Source organism: Myotis lucifugus, unplaced genomic scaffold (genome assembly GCF_000147115.1).
Source record: "Myotis lucifugus unplaced genomic scaffold, Myoluc2.0 scaffold_13, whole genome shotgun sequence".
Taxonomy (NCBI): domain Eukaryota; kingdom Metazoa; phylum Chordata; class Mammalia; order Chiroptera; family Vespertilionidae; genus Myotis; species Myotis lucifugus.
In genome coordinates this window covers 202,920-224,140 of record NW_005871061.1, presented here as the reverse complement: position 1 = coordinate 224,140, position 21,221 = coordinate 202,920, and the positions used below count along the sequence as shown (strand labels likewise).

Here is a 21,221-nt window from a genome sequence, read left to right as displayed (position 1 = left end):
AAGGGACATTACATTATATGTAAGAAATATGTAATTTCCCTCCCTCCCTCCCTCAAAAGAAAATCAGGAAAAATAACTTGACAAAAAGGCATGTTAGTTTTACTTCACTTGGCTTTTGTTAGAGATTAAAGTCACTCTCCACTTAGGAAAATTCAAATAACATGAATTTCATAAAATGAAACTCTTTAACTTATTTCTTCAATTCAAACTTAAAATAAGAAAACTAAAACATTCAAAATCCAAGAGTAGATTTGTCCCAAAGAATGACTTCTGTCTTTTCTTCAACAGTATACTTTTGTCTTATGTTCTTGTTTTGTTCTTATGTTCTTTCTCAAAGGCTAGGTTTAGGGTTGTGTGTTTCTTCTTTTAATTCAATTTCAATTTTTACACACAAAAAAAACTTTCCTTAACTGACACTGACTGTATCCACCTCTTTTTCTTCACTGAACATTTCTTTGCCTAAATCCATATTCTTATAAGATTTCTTCAATGCATCTTCGGGTAAATTAACCTAAAAGTTCAAAATCCAAGAATAGACTCATCCCAAAGCATTTCCTCTTCTGTCTTTTCTTCAACAGATTTCTTTTTCTCTTTCCTGTGCTTACGTTCTTCTTTTGTAGAGGGTGTACCGTGGCTTTTTTTCTTTTTTCGGTGCTTAAGCTTGCCTGAACTGACACTAACTTTATCTCGCTCTCTTTTCTTTTGTCGGATGCTCTTGTCCTCACTCTTTTTCTTTTTATGCTTGGAATGCTCTTTCTCTGGCTTTTCTTCACCTTCCTCCAGATGCCTTCTCTTCTGATGTCTCCGTTTATGACCTGCTTGAGGGTCACTGGTGGTGTTTTTTAAGGAGAGGTGCTTGTAAACTTCAGATTCTACACTGTATAAGCCAGAGTTGTTTTCTTGCTGACTAAGGCTTAGGGGTACTGGTTTTTCTGGGAAATAGTCTCTGGTGGGCTGACAATAGGTCATAGAGTCTAGTTTCTGTTTGCTGTCATGAGCTGGTAAGCAATGAGGTAACTGACTTTTCACTACTTGTGAAATATTGTGTGATTCTGGGTAGGTCTGGAAAGTCTCAAATGGGATTCTTGGCTCAGACATTCTATGTCTGGGTCTGGAATCGAACATTTCTCTGTACTTATGGGTTTCCATAGAGCTATCACTTATCTTTCTGAAACAAGTCTTCGGATGTAGTCCTCTAGCTTTCTGCACTTCGATGTAATCTTCAAGTTCATTTTGGAAAGAATAATCATATGTCCTCTTTAAATAAGCTGGTGGTAACCAATGATGTAACTGGCTTTCCACTGGTGAAATATTGTATGGTTGTGGGAAGGTATGAGGAGTCTGAACGGGAAATCTTTGCTCATTGATTCTTTGTCTGGATCCAGAATCAACTTCTCTGTACCCATAGGTTTCCATAGAATTCCCTCTTATCTTTCTGAAACAAGTCTTGGGATGTAATCCTCTGGCTTTTTGCACTTTGATGTAATCTTCCAGTTCATCTTGAAAAGAGTCATATGTCTTTGAATAAGCTGGTAAGTAATGAGGTAAGTGGTTTTCCACTGTTTGTGAAATTTTGTATGATTCTGGGTATGTCCGGAAAGTCTCATATGGGTGTCTTTGTTCATATACTCTATGTCTGGATTGGAAATCAACCACTTTTCTGTATCCACGGGTTTCCAAAGAATTATCTTCCATCTTTCTGAAACAAATCTTGGGCTCTGGTTCTCTAACTTTCTGCGCTTTGATGTAATCTTCACTTTCTACTTGGTAAGAGTCTTGTGTCTTCTTTGAATTCTTCACTAGACTGATAATAATGGATTCTCTGCAACAAAGACAGTAGAAAATTCTTGTTACTAGATTATTTTATTCTGAATATTTTTCTGTACCTTTGAAAAGATTAGTCTAAAAAAACACAATTTTTTAAAACCTACCTAAAATAAAAGCTAGAAATCATGACTTTTTACGCCAAAAAAAGAAGCAGCAAGAATGGTCAGATATGTCCCAGGTACTTCTCAATATTCTACATATAAAAACATTTTCAGGCCTGGGAAGATGGGTACAAAGAAGCAGACATATCTGATAATGTTATAGTACTTACAATGTAAGACATGCTGGGATGTGTGGGAAAGGACCAATAATACTTAATCACTATCAGAAGATCTCATCTATCACATTGTTTTAAAAGTTTGATTAGTTAGTTCCTTGTATAAATATTTTAAATATGATGGCTATTTATTCTGGAACCCTGAGATTTTCTTAGAAGTCTAAATGAAGGTTAATTTGGTGAGTCAGACAATTTACCTCTTAAGTATTCACACTCAATAGTATAAATCTCTTCTACTATAAAATAATTTAATGTTATGCTTTGATTTTAAAAGCAGCAAACCAATATACAATAGCTACCTGACTTATCTAGCCCCTAAATATCCACTCAATCTTCTCATCCTTAAAATCATAGAATAGAATGGGATAAACATTTGTTGAGCTCCTACTATGTTCCAGGCCAGGCACTTTACCCATATTTTTATATTTCATTATAACCACTTTATATCAGAACTGTCCAGAGTTACATAATAGATAGAAAGATAGATCTGGTATTCCAATCCAGGTCTTTCTAACAGCAAGACTTTTGTTATTAACCACTATACTTCACTGGAAGAATGATGACCAGATCACGGAATCTGGAACTAAGCTAACCTACCAGGTATTATTTGAATTTGTATGGTTAGCCAGAGAATGATCCTTTAACATATCTCTCCAAAGAAAAATAATACTGTCAGATAACTTCCTGGGAGATGTTACAAGCATGAAATATGTTACAAATACCACAAATCATATACAGGATTAACTCCTAACGAAATAAATGCTTAGAAAATTTGTAAAATACATGCAAGGATACTTGGTAGAATCCCTAGTCTTTGGTGTTACAGGAGCATTTTGGCAAAAAATACTTACTTAATTTGATGTTCACTTCCTTGCATATGGAACCGGAACATTTCTAATGATGTAAAGGTGATATTACAAATATGACAAATGTAGGTTCTCATACTAAATGCTGAAAAAACAGTTCAAATTAAGGTCAATATGGATACACTTAGAATCACATAGCTGGACAGGAATTTACTAGACACCATCTACTTCAACTTACCCAATCCTATATAATAAAAGCAAATCAACTGAACTACCGAAGGACCTGCAGAATGACTGGTCACTATGACATGCACTGACCACCAGGGGGCAGATGCTCAATGCAGGAGCTGCCTCCTGCTGGTCAGTGCGCTCCCACAGGGGAGCACCGCTCAGCCAGAAGCCAAGCACACAGCTGGCAAGCGGAGCGGTAGTGGCTGGAGCCTCTCCTGCCTCCGCAACAGCAGCAGCAGCACTAAGGAACAGCTAGCTAAGTGGTAAGGAGCAGTGAGCAGGTGAGCGGTAAGGAGCAAGGGGTCCTGGACTGAGAGAGGGATGTCCGACTGCTGGCTTAGGCCCATGCCCCCTGGGATATCCCCCAAGGGGTCCCGGACTGTAAGAGGGTGCATGCTGGGCTGAGGGACCCCCCCCCTTACACAAATTTCATGCACTGGGACTCTAGTTTAAAGATGAGGCCTAGAAAGGTCAAGTGACTTAGTCAAAGTCACAGAACCAGTTAGTAATAAAGATAGCCTCTCAGAGTTCATGTCTCTTAATTTAAAGCCCAGTATTCTTTATACAACATCACACTGCTTCTCTAGCCTTGGCCTCTTTCCTAAAAAATCTGCTGTCTGCCTGCTTATTGTTTCTATGTGTGAGTGCTGTAGGCCCAATGAACCTTTGCCTCTTAACCTCTCAACCAACCTCTTTTTGTTTTTCCCTTATTCTTTACACCCAACCAAAACCTGAAACATCCCTAAAGATTAAAAGCAAATATTTACTCTCTTACCTGAAATCACTGTAATACATTAGTTAGTCAAAAGTACTTTCCACAGACAGATTTTAGAAAGGAGATAGGTTTAGTGAGACCCACTCTCAGGACAAAAGCTGAAAGCAAAATTCTAAAACAAAACTATGAGTTACCACTTCAAAAGAGTTAACAGCTACAGAATAGGTATACTAACTACCTCTCTATTTATGCTTTGTAGGTAGAATTGTAAACAGGGGATAAGTTAATTTTTATTTTCTTAATCTCATCATCCTTCCATTATCTCTTTGGTCAGAAGAAACAAATTAATAAATTTCATGAGCCAAAAATAAAAAACAATCCCACCCTTAAAAGGCAATAAATTGGTGGATGCATAGATTTTAGGGTCAAGCAAGGTCATCTTTGAAATCAAATAGCAACTTAATCATTTATATTATGCTAAAATAATCATTACCAAGTATATTTACCTTTCTGAAGCAAAGATTATTCATAGAAACAGGAAACTAGTGTCAAGGGGAAAGAAAGATGCTGATTTTGAAGAATATGAGAACTCTGCTCATTCTTGACACACTATTTGGGGCAAGGAGAACTTAGCAGATTATGACAAAGTTTGAATGAGTGATTCTTCAAAACTATCCTCTCTCCCTGTGCTCTGATTTTGTGCTTGCAAAGTTATGTTCTGATTATAATTTGGCTTCCCATATTATTTGATACCAAAAAAAGGATACCCTGGATGATTTTTTTTTAAACCCTGAGAACTGAAATATATGCAGGGTGGAGCAAAAGTAGGCTTACAGTTTTGAGTGTGCAAGACACAGTTTATTTTTGTATTATTATTTATTATTTTATTGTTTTCCATAGGAACAACTGGGATGTTAATGAAAAATACAGATCTTTAGGCTCTTCCTTTGGAGAACATGCTTTTCTGTGTCTGGGGCAGGGCATTTGTATTTTAATAATACCCAAGGCTGTGGTTATCAGAGAATGTGTGAGAAATGCACTAAGGGAATACTTTCCAGTTCCTTATTTATTAGCATCTTCCAAGTCTGTCTGTGGTGTGGTGAGTACCTGATTTGAGGCAGATGGACTCAGAATATTCTGGACTTCTTTCAAAGCTAAGGACTAAATTGAGGACTCTTCATGCTCACAGCAATGCTTTTCAGTAAATTGCTATCTTTATTTAACAGATATGGAAATTAAGACTCAGATTCACTTGGCCAATACCATACATTTTGAGAGCATTCAAGTTATACAAGATAAGCAGGAGTCCCTGTTTCCTCTAAATTAGTGTTTCTCAATGCTAGTTACACATTAGAGCCACATGGAGAACTTTAAAACTTTTCATGTTACAGTTCACATCAGACCCATTAAATCAGAATCTCTGAGAGTGGAACCAAGCTTTCTGACTTCTTAAAAGTATTCTAGATGATTTTTCTGTGCAGCCACTGTTGAGCACCACTTCCCTAGTTTATCAAGCCAATGATCTTCATTATGATTATAAACTGAGATTATATTTCAGAGGTTTTACATATTTCTTTAGTGCTTATAAGATAAATGGTATATAATGTCTTTCTCAGTTCCTCCTTTGTTTCTTCAAAAATCACATAAGATTATAATATAGACTAGAGGCCCGGTGCACAAAATTCATGCGGGGGGGGGAGGGTCCCTCACTCCGGCCTGTGTCCTCAGAGGATGTCCGACTGCTGGTTTAGTCCCCATCCCCGGCAGTTGGACATCCCTCACCTACATTTTTTTTGCCCTGATTATAAAAAGTAGTACATAACATGATCCTTCTGAGGCAATAGTACCATTTTCCCCATCTTATGGGTGGAAAAACTGTAGCAGAGAGAAGTTAAATAATTGGCTTTGTCACATAGTTGTAAGTGTCAGAATCAGGGCTGATCACAAAATGTGCAAGCCAGAGTCCCCTGCATCATCCTGTTTTTTTCAGTGTTAGAGTAGCCTAGCCAGGTTTTAATTTTTAAATCTAAGAGACTGTTCCCAATATATAGGGTAGGGTCCCTAGACATGACTGGCAATCAGGGCCAATCTGTGGGGCAACCAGTGGGCAGGGTGATCGGGGGGGGGGGCACTGGAACCTACCTTGGCTGGCAGCCTGGCACCACCAGATGGTGACCTCCCTCTTGAGGGGCAGACACTCAACACAGGAGCTGCCCCCTGATGGTCAGTGCGTGTCATAGCGACCAGTCATTTCACCATTTGGTCTATTTACATATTAGGGTTTTATATAGGACTAGAGGCCTGGTGCACAAAATTCTTGCACTTAGGGGGGTCCCTCAGCCTGGCCTGCACCCTCTCGCAGTCTGGGAGCCCTCAGGGGATGTCTGACTGATGGCTTAGGCCCGCTCCCCCAAGACATCCTTAGCGCTGCCGCAGAGCCCGGCTTCTGGCTGAGCAGTGGTCCCCCTGTGGGAAAGCACTGATCACGAGGGGTCAGCTCCTGCATTGAGCGTCTGTCCCCTGGTGGTCAGTGCACATCATAGCTACTGGTCATTCCACCATCAGGCTGAAACCGGCTCTCCGACATCCCCCAAGGGGTCCTGGATTGTGAGAGGGCACAGGCCAGGTGAGGGACCCCACCAGTGCACAATTGAGGCTAGGGAGGGATGTGGGAGGTTGGCCAGCTGGGGAGGAATCATGGGAGGGCTCCCGGGCATGTCCAGCCCGTCTTGCTCAGTCCCGATCAGCCGGACCCCAGCAGCAAGCTAACCTACCACTCAGAGCGTCTTCCCCCTGGTGATCAGTGCATGTCATAGAGACTGGTCCACCAGTTGACTGCCCCCTGGTGGTCAGTGCACATCATAGCGAGCCATTGAGCAGCCTTAGCATATTACGCTTTGATTGGTTGAACAGCCAACTCTATGACCACACACTTAGCATATTAGGCTTTTATTACATAGGATAATACAAGGTTCTATATAGGATAATACAAGAGTTTAGAGGAACTGCAGGTCACACATGAAAGGTCCAGAGGCAGTTCTGAAACTGTGGTCTCATTACTATTAACTTACCCATTGTCTTTTTCACATACTGATAATCCTTATCTTTTTGTAAGATATTCACATTGCAGAAAATAATATATAAAAACAGTGTAAACCCTTTCTGTGAAGATATATATTTATTGTCCCTGAGATAAAAATTCCTGGTCTAATACTCCTGAATCTGCCTGCATATGTTTCTTATGCTCTCTACCTCCCTATCTGAATCTGCTCCTTGGTCCTGTCTAGCTTTGCTGCCCTTAGCTCTGCTAGGATTCCTTGTTTCTGACTTCACCCAGAAACTCAAGCTTCTTTGCACCTTATACCTTTCAGAATCTTCCATAACCACTTGTGGGGCCCACATTTCTCCTAATCACAGCCCAATCTCATAACTCCCTTGATTAAGGTCTTTGTTTTCAAAGCATAAATTAGGGAAGTGCATGTCCTCATAGTCTAACATTGTGGTCCTCAATCTTGGCTCTATATTATAATCAATTGGGGAGTTAAAAAAGAAAACAAAACATTAATATTTAGGTCCCAAATATAATTGATTTGAGGGAAGGCCTGAGCACTAGAATTTCTAACAGCTCCATGAGTTATTCTAATATTTAGTCAAGGATGAGAAACATGGGTCTAATGTCTTAAATGGGGATAAAGCGATTGATAGCTATATGTAAGCAAAAATGCAACTTAATATGGGATTTAACTTATGAAGAAAAAAATGTCCAGTTTACCTTTTAAAAATAGTTTTATGACAGGAGAACAAAACATTTTTAAAAACTTTCCGAAACCGGTTTGGCTCAGTGGATAGAGCGTCGGCCTGTGGACTGAAAGGCCCCAGGTTCGATTCCGGTCAAGGGCATGTACCTGGGTTGCAGGCACATCCCCAGTAGATGTGCAGAAGGCAGCTGATCAATGTTTCTCTCTCATCGATGTTTCTAACTCTCTCTCCCCCTTCCTCTCTGTAAAAAATCAATAAAATATATTTAAAAAAATAAAAACTAACATTTGTTGAGGAACTATTCTGTGATGGATACTGTATATACTGCTTTATTTCATCCTGTTTTCAATCCTGTGAAGTAGCCTTATTTTCATTTTATACTTGAAGAATCTGAATTGCAACTGGGCAAGTGACTTTGAACATGTCTCTGAATCTATGTTTATCCTTCTATACATTTCCTCTCAATAAACTATTAGAAAATATTAATTGAGGGAAAATTATAGTCATTACCATATAAAGCACCGAGAAGGATATTAAAGAATAAAATATAATCCTTTGTCTCAAGGAGGCTAATTCAATTAAGGGGCTGTAGTTAATGCAATTGTCAATAAACAGTAAAGCCTATGAGAAATCAGGGGAAGAGGATAATACCAAGAGCTGGAGCAGTGAGGGAGGTCATGATGGATCTTGGAGGAGAAGAAGGATTTGAAATGTAAAGAAAGCGGATAAGGGCATCCAGGGGGTGAAAACAATATCAGGTATGGCAGAGACAGAAATTAGCATGATGTGTTTAATTCAAATAATCTGTTCAACAAGCACCAATGTGGCACCAAACATCATGCTAAGGGTACAATATGAATAAAATGGGGAGGTTGCTCACAATTCCAAATGAGAAACAGATGCATGAACAGAGAAGTTCAACTTCATTCGGTAAAAGGTAAAAGAGGTATGCTTAATGTGTATAAAAGAGGTATGCTTAATGGGTACAGGAGCTCAAAGAAGCAGAGGCAATGAGAACAATATGGGGGTCTGAAGAGGACTATTGGAAGAAATGGTGCCTTAGTTAAACTTGGAAGGATGAAAAATAGTTAACATAATGAAAAGAGTTGAGTACTGTAGACAGAGGAAATAGCATTAAAAATGAAGATGTGGTATACATATATATACACAGTGGAATACTACTCAACCATAAGATGAAATACTGCCATTGCAACAACATGGATAGATCTTGAGAATATCATGCTAAGCGAAATAAGTCAGACAATAAAAGTCAAGAACCATATGATTTCACTCATATGTGGGATATAAAACTGGAAGCAACTAATGAAAAAACAAGACAAACAAACAAAAACTCATAGACACAGACAACAGTATGGTGTTTACCTGAGGAAAGGGGGATGGGAGTAGTAAAGGGTAAAAGACGTCAAATATATGAAGCGAACGAGATTTGAATTTGGGTTGTGGGCACACAATGCAATATACAGATAATGTAGCATAGAATTGTACACTTGAAACCAATGTCACCCTAATAAATTCGTTTTAAAAAAGAGGAAAAAAAACACTGAAATGTCTGCAGGAACTTCTTAAAATTTCAAATTGTTTTAGAAATAAATATAAGGGTATGAGATGGGAGAGGCAAAAGGTTGTCAGGTCAAAGAGGGACTTATATGCTATGTTAAGAAGCCTAGACTTTTTATTTTGTGCATTGGGAACCTTGAAGTGGTTTAAGCAGAAATGTCTCCTCTAGCTACAATAGAAAGGATGAATTTGAGAGGAGCAAGCCTGGAAGTAAGGAGACCACAGTTATGTAAATACTAGAGGCCTGGATTTGCACACTGGTGGGGTTCCTCTGTGTGTTCCTCGGGGATAGGGTTGAAACCAGCAGTCCAACGCCACCTGCCACTCCTGCCTGCTGCTCCCGCTCATCCCAGCCCCACTGCTACTAGGTAATGAGAGAATAACAATGAGATATAAGTAAAGCCTTTCAGAAGGTTATTGCAGCATTAAAGTGTGAGATGATGGTAGTGGAATGTAATGGAAGGGTACAGGAAGGAGAAATAGTTCTAAGAAGACTTAGTAAGACTGACTGATGGACAGGATAAAGGGAATTAAGTAATCAAAGCCCTCAAAGACTCAAGTGTTGGTGACAAATAGTGGCACCACTGACAAAGAGAGAAAACTTGGGAAATTCAAATTGGTTTTAGTGGAGATTATTATTTCAATGTAAGATATGTTGAGTTACAGGTGGAAATGAGACATTTATGTGCAATAATGGGGCTAGAAATTAGTAAGATATGCAAAACAAATAAATAAATAATACATACATACTTTAGTTCCATATTGTTATGGTAGCCATTCCTGTGCTAATAAGATCTGGGCTGGATAAGGAACATGAAGAAACAGTGAGAATGATGAATAAAGAGGGAGATTAGATATAGTGGAAAAATATAAACAATAGCCAATGGAAAAGAAGGCAAAGAGAGTAAGAAGGGAGAAAATGGTTGGAGAGTGAAATATTTAAGGAGGCACATGTTAAACACTTTTTGTCTTACCACTTGCTCATATATAATGTAGGCTTCTGCTGTTACTGTTCTTTGAAATTCTCATTTGCTAAATTAAATTCTCCAGCTACTTTTTGATCCTCAAATCATTACTGTCCTAAAAAAATGGAATAGTCAAGGCAAGGTTGATAATCTCTTCTTTGGGCTCTAGCTTTAGAAGCTAGTATAAAATGACTTCAGTGGTTGGATTAAATTCTGCTGATGATCAGCAACCCTTTCCCAGGCAGATGAAAATATTATCCAAACCTTTTTCTCTTATTCTAATAACCCTGAGATCTCAGAGTACTAAAATGACCCCCCTTCAAGGTACACACACTTCTCATAGCTGACTCGGTTCCAATTTTACCTAATGCCATTAAACTAGAAGTCACTTATTTCAGATACCCTCAGCCCAACAATACAAAAAATAAAAATAAAAAAATAAAAAACCTCTACTAAGTGGAAGTTTGTGATTTCTCTAAACATCTACTACTTTCAGAAGACCTATGACTTCTATTTCTACACTTGCCTAAATAAAAATTCTTTAAAATCCTACATAAAAACACAGATCTTTGTGTAACTTTGGGAGAGAATTTGAATCACATTAAGAAACTTAAGTAGTATAAACACAGAGTTAACACTCAATATATAAAAATAAATAGCAGACAACAGGGGGTGAGGGTGAGGACAAGACTGGGGCGGGGATGAGGGGACAATGGGGGGATAAAGACACATTTGTAATACCTTAATAAGAAATTTTAAAAATTAAATAGTTCATTGGTTCATATATTAGACTAATCTCTATTGAGGTAGACATACTCTGCCACTGGAAATAGAAATTAGTTAAGTGAAGTCCCTTCCCTCAAATACCTTACATTCTAATGGGAGCTAAAGATACATGGATAACTAGATACGCAAAAATGGGTGGAAGTTAGCCAAGACAAGAGGGACATGGAGATGTTCCAGGGAAAGGCAACATGAACAAGGTCATAGAGACAATAAACAGGGTAATGATTTCTGGAAACCTTAGAGAGTTTGTAGGTTCTGACCCACGCAGATCATGGCAGGAAGTAGTAGAGGATAAGCCTTGAGAAGGTAGGCAGGGACAACATGGTAAAGAGCTATGAAGCTTAGATTTTATCCTTAGAAAACAGAGAAACAATTAAGAATTTTTAAGCAAGGGAATGACATGGAAAAATGTGCACTTTAGGTGAAATATTCTAGTGGTTAAATTGAGGACATATTTGGACAGACAAAAATGACAGCAGGGACAGTGGTTGGGAGGTTATAGCAATATTCTAGAACAATGCTTCTCAAAATTTATCGTGTATACAAATCACCTGGGGATCTTGTTAAAATGCATATTTTGATTCAGTAGGTCTGAAGTGAGGCCTGAAATTCTTTTTTTTTCTAACAAGCTCTCAAGTGATGCCAATGAATATGTCCACAAACCATACTTTGAGTAGAAAGCTCTAAGAAAGATGTTGAGGGTCTGAATTAGTGTGGGAAGAACAGGCTGAAGATAAGGAAAAAGTAATATTTTGGAGGTAAAACAGTCATGGTTTAGTGCTTCATTCGATATAGAAAGTGAATAAGGTAGTGTGGGGGGTTCCCAGTTAATTACAGGTTTCTAGTTTGAATGACTTGGTGGATTTGAAATAGCTATAAGGTATCCAGTGGAAGTAACAGCTACCATGTGGATCTATGAGTCTAAAGCTTGACAGAAAAATTATAAGCATACAAATGAGAGACAAAATCAGAGGGTAGATTAGGTCATGTTTGTAGAGTAAGGGCAAGAACAGAACCATGGGAATATCTACATTTAGGTAATGGATTTTTTTTTTTAAAAAAAGAGCCCCCCCCCCCAAAAAAAAAAAAACAGAAAAGAAGTAGAATCACAGGAGAAGAACCAGAGCATAAGGAGTTACATATGACAAAAGAATAGAGCTTTAAGAAGAAAGAAGTAATGAACATTTTCACATGAAGCAGAAAAGGTCTAGTAAGGAAAGACTTAAAAAATAAGAGTGAGTGGAGGGAAAGACGTAGGTGGAAGAAAGAATATGAAAAGGGAATAAAATATACTAATAATGAGAAGGTGCCTATGGGGGTAAAATGAAAAAAAAAAAAAGGTTAGAAGAGCAAGTAGATCACTCCAGTCAGGATCAAAATTTTTATTTGTGCCTGAATTCCTGACACTCTTTCTTAGCACCTTTGCTCATCCTCTGTCCTTCCCACTCCTACCAATCTAAATCATGCATTTCCTCTAAAAAGATTTTTGAACCATGATGTTTCACTCCTCCATAAATACATACATAAATCCATGTCTGTAGCCACTTGCAATGAAATATTACCTACTAACTAGTTTATACACTTACTCTGAGAAAATAGTTTATCCATCCTCATTTGTATTCCCAAGAGACACTTAAAACATACTTAGTGAATAAATGGTAAAACCACACAATACTAATTTAAAATACTTCCTTATGTACTTATGATATAACAAGGAACCATGAAAATACCTATATTTGATTCTGTAATTAATAAGGGTCATTTAAAACTTTCTGGGTCTCATTTTCTAGAAAATCAACAGACAGAACTAGATAGACTCTAAGTCCTTACTTACCTAAAAATATATGATCCCATGAGTACTATCAGCCTCCTACTCAATAAGAGTAAACTTGTATCTACATAAGCCAGTAGTTTGTGTTTAAAAATACAAACTTCCTATGAAATTTTTGTGATATTTTTACTGTTTACCATTTGCATCTGATTTTGCTAGAAGAGGTTTCTCTCTTATCTTGTCTACATATTTCTTTCTAGCTTCATTTCTTTTGTGTTTTGTCCCAACGTAATGTTGTTGGGCCATTAATGGACTATTAAAAGAAGCAGAGCAGAGTTTGCAATACTTGTTTGGATTATTCAAATCCAAAGCAATGCTGGAAGAGCAAGGCATAGTCTTGTCTTTAATCCCACCTGGAGGAGGCTTGACTGCAAGGGGCTTCAGAAAAGTTGATTCTGCAGAAGTAATAATAGGCACACCTGCTAAAATAGTCATAATGAGAAGTGATCAACATGTGTTCAGCTATCACAGCTACATTGATTATAAAGTATTAGGGAAATTTAGGATGCTTTTAAAACCCACTATCTTTTTATTTTTTTCACATTTGGGTTAAAAATAATTGCCTTCTGTGAGAAAGGAAAGTTGAATACAAATCTGTCACCAAGTTTCTCCAATAAAGATACAGGAAAGGATGTTCAACATCAGGCATTGACTAATTATATTAATCGGAAAAATCAATGAAAGCATGAGAGCTGTCTTAGGATGGTTCTTGAAATTAGTGAGGGTAAAAGAGATGGCACCAAATACTAAGTTGGGGGTCCCTGAGTAGCAGAGTAAGTCATCTATTCAGTCCAGATTTGCTGTGTCAAAATAAAATGTATGCAGGTGTTTAAGGCTATAAAATTATACACTTTCACAATTACAGTTATTTCAGAGCTCTTTCATTTGGTCTCCTCTCTGAGACCAAATTGATGTGTTTGGGTAACTGAAGATAAGACTTAACAAGATGCTTTGTTTTGTAGGGCACACTGATTCTAGCCCTTTTAGAATGACAGACAGAAAAACAAAAATACAAAAATTAGAGAGACAATATATTTTAATGCTGGATGAGGCCTACACTATCAATTGGAAATTAATGTTGGTAAATTTTCCATGCCAAGCATGCCATATCCTTGAAGTGTTGAAGTTAGTGAAAATGTGGTAAATTATTTATTCAGAGGATTAATCATCTCATATTTTTGATCTAGCACACACATTTTTCGAAATACTAGTTACGTTTTCTAGGTTGTACTCTGCCACCTCAGGCAAGAAGTTAGAAGTTTGGGTGATATCTCTCATATGCTCGTGAAGGAAGAAAGAGGCAATGTTTTATAGTTCACTGTATCTTTAGGATCTAGCATAAAAATAGGTACTTAATAACTGCTGATTGATGATACTAATGACATTTTTTCTTTATATACATAGGAAGGAAGAAATGAGCTATCAGGGTAAAAGGAGATTCTATAACTTACTTATTTTTTTGCCTACGGTTGTAGTCAGGATGCTGAATCCTAACTATATTATGGGGTCTGAACCCACACATGAGATGATGTTCTGGAAAGTACTAAATTAAAAAAAAAAGGATGAGATAGATGCCAAGGAGAAGAAGTAAGAAGCTAAGATTTTATGATTTGATTAGAAAGTGAAGAATTCAGGCTGGTTATTGTTTCTTTATAGCAGGCATAGCAAATCACCTATTTTTGAATTTAATAAACTGAAAAGGAGAGGCCATAATATTTTCTAAAATTCAGCTAACAATTATAATCTCTATAGTAAATTATAAGAACACAGAAAGAGATTAACTGGGCAGAAGAAGAAGAATCAATATATTGCCCTGGAGTGAAAGTTCCTCTGAAAAAGAAATGGATGGCAGAGTTGGGGGTGGGGGGAATGATAGAGAGATCCTGTATTGAAGCTAAAGAAGTAAATGTAATCTTACCCATCTTCGCCTGAAATCCTGATGGAGATACCTGATCATGCTCCTCCATTAATTGCTTCAATTTTTTAGTATGGACTTTCCCCACATAGTGAGACTGAGCAACAACTGGAGAGTTAAAAATCATGTTGCAGAGATCACAAAATTTGTTTCTGTCCATTACCTCAGTCTTATGCACCTGAAATAAGCACAATCTTATTAGAAAGATTCAATAACTCAAAATTTAGAATTACAACATCAACATAGACCACTCACCTGAAAATTTCTAACATCCATCTTCATTTTTTTACTAGGCACTTCATTTTGTTTTCCATACATATGAAAATAAAACCTAACATTTTCAGCATGTTTTTCACTCTGTAAAAAGATGTAATATGACTTTATTCAATAACAGTGACATTCTAAATTTATACCTCTGAATTTGAGGACAGAATTTGTAAGCTATAATTTATTTGGTGTGTACCAAGTTTATAAAAGAGCTTCACATGCTTTCAAATCTCTAAATCTTAGTGAAATGAAAATTATGCTACAACTCAAGAAGCCAATAACATTTTGGTACAGAACCATAAAATATAGGGGAAATCTATATGACAAAAGTGCAGAGAATAGTTTCTTAAACATGTATAAGTACAACCTCATCAACATTCAAAACTCCTGCAGAACTGTTCTATTTTACAATAAATACTATACAGAGATAGTTTAAAAGCATTAACCAAGCTATATACTAAACAGAAAAAAATCACCTTTTCAGAATACATGGAAAGTCATGTACAATTTTGATTTGACGATTTAATAAGCTTAAGCACCACACTTACAGATGGCACTGAAATTTAAATTTTAAAATATGCTACACCATTACATTATTATGTGCTTTATAGCCAATAAAATATTATAAAAGAAGAAAAAGGTGTAATGATAGGACAAAGTGTCCAGAATATGATCTCATATGAAAAAACAAGTACAACACAACATATACAATTTTCTTTTACAAAAATGTGTGCATGTGTGTTCAGAAAGCATACTGAAATCATGTAAGCAAAAGAAAAATTAAATGATGCAAGTGATATAATTATTTCTTTATTTTTATTAAATTTTATTGGGGTGACATTGGTCAACATAATTATGATTGATTTTTATTTTCTCATATTTAGTATATTTTCCCCACTGAACAGCACTCCATAAGCCCATAAAAAGCTACTTTTCAAATTTAAATTCAAATGGTTCCAACCACAATTATCACAGAGCCCTCGATTGTGTGTTTCTCTTTACTAACTCTAAATCTTTGAGCTATGGAGTCTGAGAATGAGCTAGGTACACTCACATATTTGATTTCATTTAATTCTCACAAGTATAGTAAGAGGGATTTTGCCAGCCCCGTTTTACAGGTTCAAGAAACATGCTCAGAGAGGTAAAGTGACTTCCTCAGGGTTACACAACAATGACGGAGTTAAGACTTGATCCTAAGTCCTTTCAATCCACAGCCAAAACAGTTCCCCTATCTGTAACTATATTAATTGAATCCCAAAGAAGATAAGGACTTAAATATAGTTGCCAATAAGATTTGCAACGGGCAAAATGAGATAAGGTGTTTTAAAAAGTACAGCTGGCATTCTATTTCTTTTAAGTAAATGTATCTAGTACTTTTAGTAACCCAGATACCAGATATGAAAAAAATCCAGGAAACCAAGATGGCGGCATAGGTTAACGCCAGAGTTTGCTGCCTCGAACAACCACTTCAAAAATACAACTAAAAGACGGAACGGACATCATCCAGAACCACAGGAAGGCTGGCTGAGTGGAAGTTCTACAACTAGGAGGAACCGAGAATCAGAGGAGGCACAGTGCTGAAGTAAAATACTAAGGTGCGGAGTGCGCGTGGCGCGGGCTGGTGGCTGAGGGCGTGGTTGTCTGTTTCAATCTGGAGGGAGCCTCAGACTCAGAGCTCCAGATCCGGGCGAGTCTCTAGGGACCCAGGCTCAAATGGGAGAAGCAGAACTGTCTGGCTACAGTCCCTCCGAGGTTTGCAGCTGTTGCTGGGACAGAGAGGCAGAGCCCCTGGGGACGGACTGAGAGCAGCCATAACTGCTCCCTCCTCCACCCTGTTGGTCCCGTGGGACCCGCCCCACCCAAGCCCTGCACAGAGGCATTTGCCAGATAGCCTCAGGCAAAGGCTAGATTAGCACCTCCCTAGAGGACACAAGTTCTTCCACTGCAGACACAGCTGATTATCACAGCCAGTTGGCCTGGAGGTCAAATCCCTCTAGTATTAACTACAACAATCAAGGCTTATCTACAACAAGACTGCGCACAAAGACCACTAGGGGGTGTACCAAGAAAGCGTAAAAAATGCGGAGACAAAGAAACAGGACAAAACTATCAAGGGAGGATATTGAGTTCAGAACCACACTTTTGAGGTCTCTCAAGAGGCTTCTAGAGTCTGTCGATAAACTTGATGAGATGTACAGGAAATCTAATGAGACCCTCGATGGTGTGATAAAGGACCATCTAGAAAGTAAGCATACACTGACTGAAATAAAGAATATTATACAGACTCCCAACAGCAGACCAGAGGAGCGCAAGAATCAAGTCAAAGATTTGAAATGCGAAGATGCGAGAAACACCCAACTGGAAAAGCAAAATGAAAAAAGAACCCAAAAATACGAAGATAGTGTAAGGAACCTCTGGGACAGCTTCAAACATACCAACATCAGAATTATAGGGGTACCAGAAGATGAGAGAGAGCAAGATATTGAAAACCTATTTGAAGAAATAATGACAGAAAACTTCCCCCACCTGGTGAAAGAAATAGACTTACAAGTCCAGGAAGCACAGAGAACCCCAAACAAAAGGAATCCAACGAGGACCACACCAAGACACATCATAATTAAAATGCCAAGAGCAAAAGACAAAGAGAGAATCTTAAAAGCAGCAAGAGAAAGAAACTCAGTTACCTACAAGGGAATACCCATACGACTGTCAGCTGATTTCTCAACAGAAACTTTGCAGGCCAGAAGGGAGTGGCAAGAAATATTCAAAGTGATGAATAGCAAGAACCTACAACCAAGATTACTTTACCCAGCAAAGCTATCATTCAGAATTGAAGATCAGATAAAGAGCTTCACAGATAAGGAAAAGCTAAAGGAGTTCATCACCACCAAACCAGTATTATATGAAATGCTGAAATGTATCCTTTAAGAAGAGGAAGAAGAAGAAAAAGGTAAAGATACAAATTATGAACAACAAATATGCATCTATCAACAAATGAATCTAAGAATCAAGTGAATAAATAACCTGATGTACAGAATGAACTGGTGATTATAATAGAATCAGGGACATAGAAAGGGAATGGACTGACTATTCTTGGGGGGAAAAGGGGTGTGGAAGATGCGGGAAGAGACTGGACAAAAATCGTGCACCTATGGATGAGGACAGAGGGTGGGGAGTGAGGGCGGAGGGTGGGGTGGGAGCTGGAAGGAGAGGAGTTATGGGGGGAAAAAGAGGAACAAATGTAATAATCTGAACAATAAAGATTTAATAAAATAAAAATTAAAAAAAAATCCAATAGCTCATTACATGATGTAGAAATGAAAGGCAATAGCAGATGAAAGAACACTGGATATGAAATCACAAGAAATCATTTTTAAGCTTAGCCATGCCAACACTAGCTATGGAGAATCACTTTCCCTCTGGGTCTCAATTTTCTGATCAATAAACCAAAAGAGAAAGAACATTAAACTTTCCATGTTTTAGCTCTAGAATTCTATGGTTCCATTCCTAAAAACATGTGGCTAAGTCAAGTGCTAGACTGGTTCATTTTATTTTTAAAGCCTTCATCCTATATAATAAAAGCTTAATATGCTAAGTGTACAGTCGTCTGTTCAACCAATCAAAGCATAATATGCTAATGATATGCTAAGGCGGTTCAACCACTCCCTATGAAGTGCACTGACCTCCAGGAGGCAGACGCTCCAACTGGTAGGTTAGCTTGCTGCTGGGGTCTGGCTGATGGGGACTGAGCAAGATTAGTCAGACACACCCTGGAGCCCTCCTGTGGTCCCTCCCTGGCTGGCCAACCTCCTATGCCCCTCCTTGGCCCCGATAGTGCACTGGTGGGGTCCCTCGGCCTGGCCTGTGCCCTCTCGCAATCCAGGACTCCTTGGGGGATGTCAGAGAGCCAGTTTCGGCCTGATCTCACAGGCCAGGCCAAGAGACCCCACTGGTGCACAAATTCGTGCACTGGGTTTCTAGTTTACTATAAAGGAACACTGGAGTTCTATAATATCCCTTGATTTACATGAACAGTTTTCCTTGAATTTATTACAAAGACATAAAGGATATAGTAGTGGCTTGATGAATACAAAGAGATACAGAATGGTGTGAAGAAAATAAAGCATTTTTGTAGTAAAAAAAGAGAGACTGAGTTTAAACTCTAATTCCCCAAATTTAAGCTAGTAAATTACTGTCCCTCTCTGAGCTAGTCTCCTTATCCATCAAAGGGAAATGATACCATCTATTCTACATAATCAAAAAAAATATAACATAGGAATTTTATCTGCTATATTAAAAAACCCATTTTAGACTCTATTCTGATTCTTTTTTTCAATTTATCTTTATTGTTTAAAGTATTACAGATGTCCCTCCTTTTCCCCATTGCCTCCCTCCCCATTCCAGTCCCATTCCTAGGCCTTCTTTTTAACCTACCTCATAATGTGAAATCCTTTGTGATTCAAACGGTAGCACAACTCTGCATACATTACAAAAGTTATCTGTAAAAAGTTCAGTCTTTTCCTGTTCATTCCCAGTTGTATCTATGAACAAAATAAAGGAAGGTGAGACTATATATCCCATTAATGAATATTTACAAGTATCATTTTCATTCTTCAACCATATATTACTTCAGATACCACCTCAAATCAAGTGTTTGCAGGCTACAGTAATAGCTTTTTGGTTACTGAGTATGTAATTTAATATGGGCACATTAAATCTGCCTTTAATGTCTGATATGGCAAGAGTTATTTATTTAGTATAGTAAGTCTAGGTAATACCACTCCAAAGGAAAAGTTATAAGAGTATCAGTAACTTCATGAGCTTCATGTAATGATTTGGGGCACCAATAATGACAGGCAGGATTAAAACACCCATCCCTGGAATTCTGTGTTTTACAGCAGACAATCTAAAGAAAGGCATTGTTTTAAGACTGCCATTTATCTGGACCCACTGCCCCAGTACTATCTAAAAATCACGTGGAGTCCTGGCCAAGTGGCTCAGTTGATAGGAGCGTCCTCCCATACACCAAAAGGTCTCAGGTTTGATTCCTGGTCAGGGCACATACCTAGGTTGCAGTTTCAATCCCCAGTTAGGGTGGGTATGGGAGGCAACTAATCAATGTTTCTCTCTCTGTCTCTCTCTGTCTCTCTCTTTCTCTCTCCTTTCCTCTCTCTCTAAAATCAATAAAAACATATCCTCAGGTGAGGATTAAAAAGAATGGGCAGAGGACTTCTCTAAAGAGGACATACAGACTGGCTGGTATGGCTCAGTGGTTAAGCCTGGTGGTTGAGCATCAGCCTATGAACCAGGAGTTGGAGGTTTGATTCCCAATCAAGGCACATGCCCAGGTTGAGGGCTCGATCACCAGTGTGGGGCATGTGGGAGGCAGCTGATCAATGATTCTTTCTCATCATTGATGTTTCTGTCTCTCTCTCCCTCTTCCTTCCTCTCTGAAATCAATAAAAATACATTTTTTTAAAAAAGAGGACATACAGATCGCCCACAGACATATGAAAAGATGCTCAACATCAAATTAAAACCACACGGAGATACCATCTCACACCTGTCAGAATGGCTATCGTCAATAGATCCACAAACAACAAGTGCTGGCTAGTATGTGGAGAAAAGGAAACGCTCACCCTCGTGCACCGTTAATGGGAATGAAGATTGGTGCAACCACTATGGGAAAATAGTATGGAGTTTCCTTCCAAAATTAAAAATGGAACTGCCTTGTGACCAAGCGATTCCACTTTTGGAGATTTACCAGAAGAAACCCAAAACACTAATTTGAAAGAATATATGCACCCCTATGCTCATTGCAGCATTATTTACAATAGCCAAAATATGGAAACCACCCAAGTGCCTATCAGTAGATGAGTGCATAAAGAAGAAGTGGTACATATATACAATGGAATATTACTCGACCATAAAAAATTCAAATCTTACCATTTGAGACAGTATGGATGGACCTAGAGGGTATTATGCTAAGTGAAATAAGTCAGTCCAAGAAAGACAAATATCAGATGATTTCACTTATATGTGGAATTTAAAAAACAAAATAAATAAAATTGAAACACAATCACAGAGAGCAGACTGGTCGTTGCCAGAGAGGAAGGGGTTTGGGGGACTGGGTAAAAGAGGTGAAGGTATTAAGAAGTATAAATTGGTAGTTACATAATAATCACAGGGATGTAAAGCATCGCAGAGGGAATATACCAGTAGACAATGTTGCATTGACTTTGTGGTTACCAGGTGGGTGCTGAA

The 21,221-nt window shown here is 38.1% G+C and overlaps 1 protein-coding gene across 1 annotated transcript in view; it reads right to left on the bottom strand.

The window, feature by feature from the left end:
* Nucleotides 1–519: 519 nt before the first annotated feature.
* ZMAT1 (zinc finger matrin-type 1) overlaps nucleotides 520–21,221 on the bottom strand; it is a 33,270-nt gene continuing 12,568 nt past the window's right edge. Inside the window, exons 2-6 of the mRNA XM_023750448.1 lie at nucleotides 19,392–19,498; nucleotides 14,946–15,047; nucleotides 14,694–14,868; nucleotides 2,956–3,055; nucleotides 520–1,822 (exon numbers count right to left, since the gene is read on the bottom strand). Of these exons, the coding sequence (XP_023606216.1) occupies nucleotides 520–1,822; nucleotides 2,956–3,055; nucleotides 14,694–14,868; nucleotides 14,946–15,047; nucleotides 19,392–19,498 (1,787 nt within the window). The remainder of the gene's footprint in view (nucleotides 1,823–2,955; nucleotides 3,056–14,693; nucleotides 14,869–14,945; nucleotides 15,048–19,391; nucleotides 19,499–21,221) is intronic.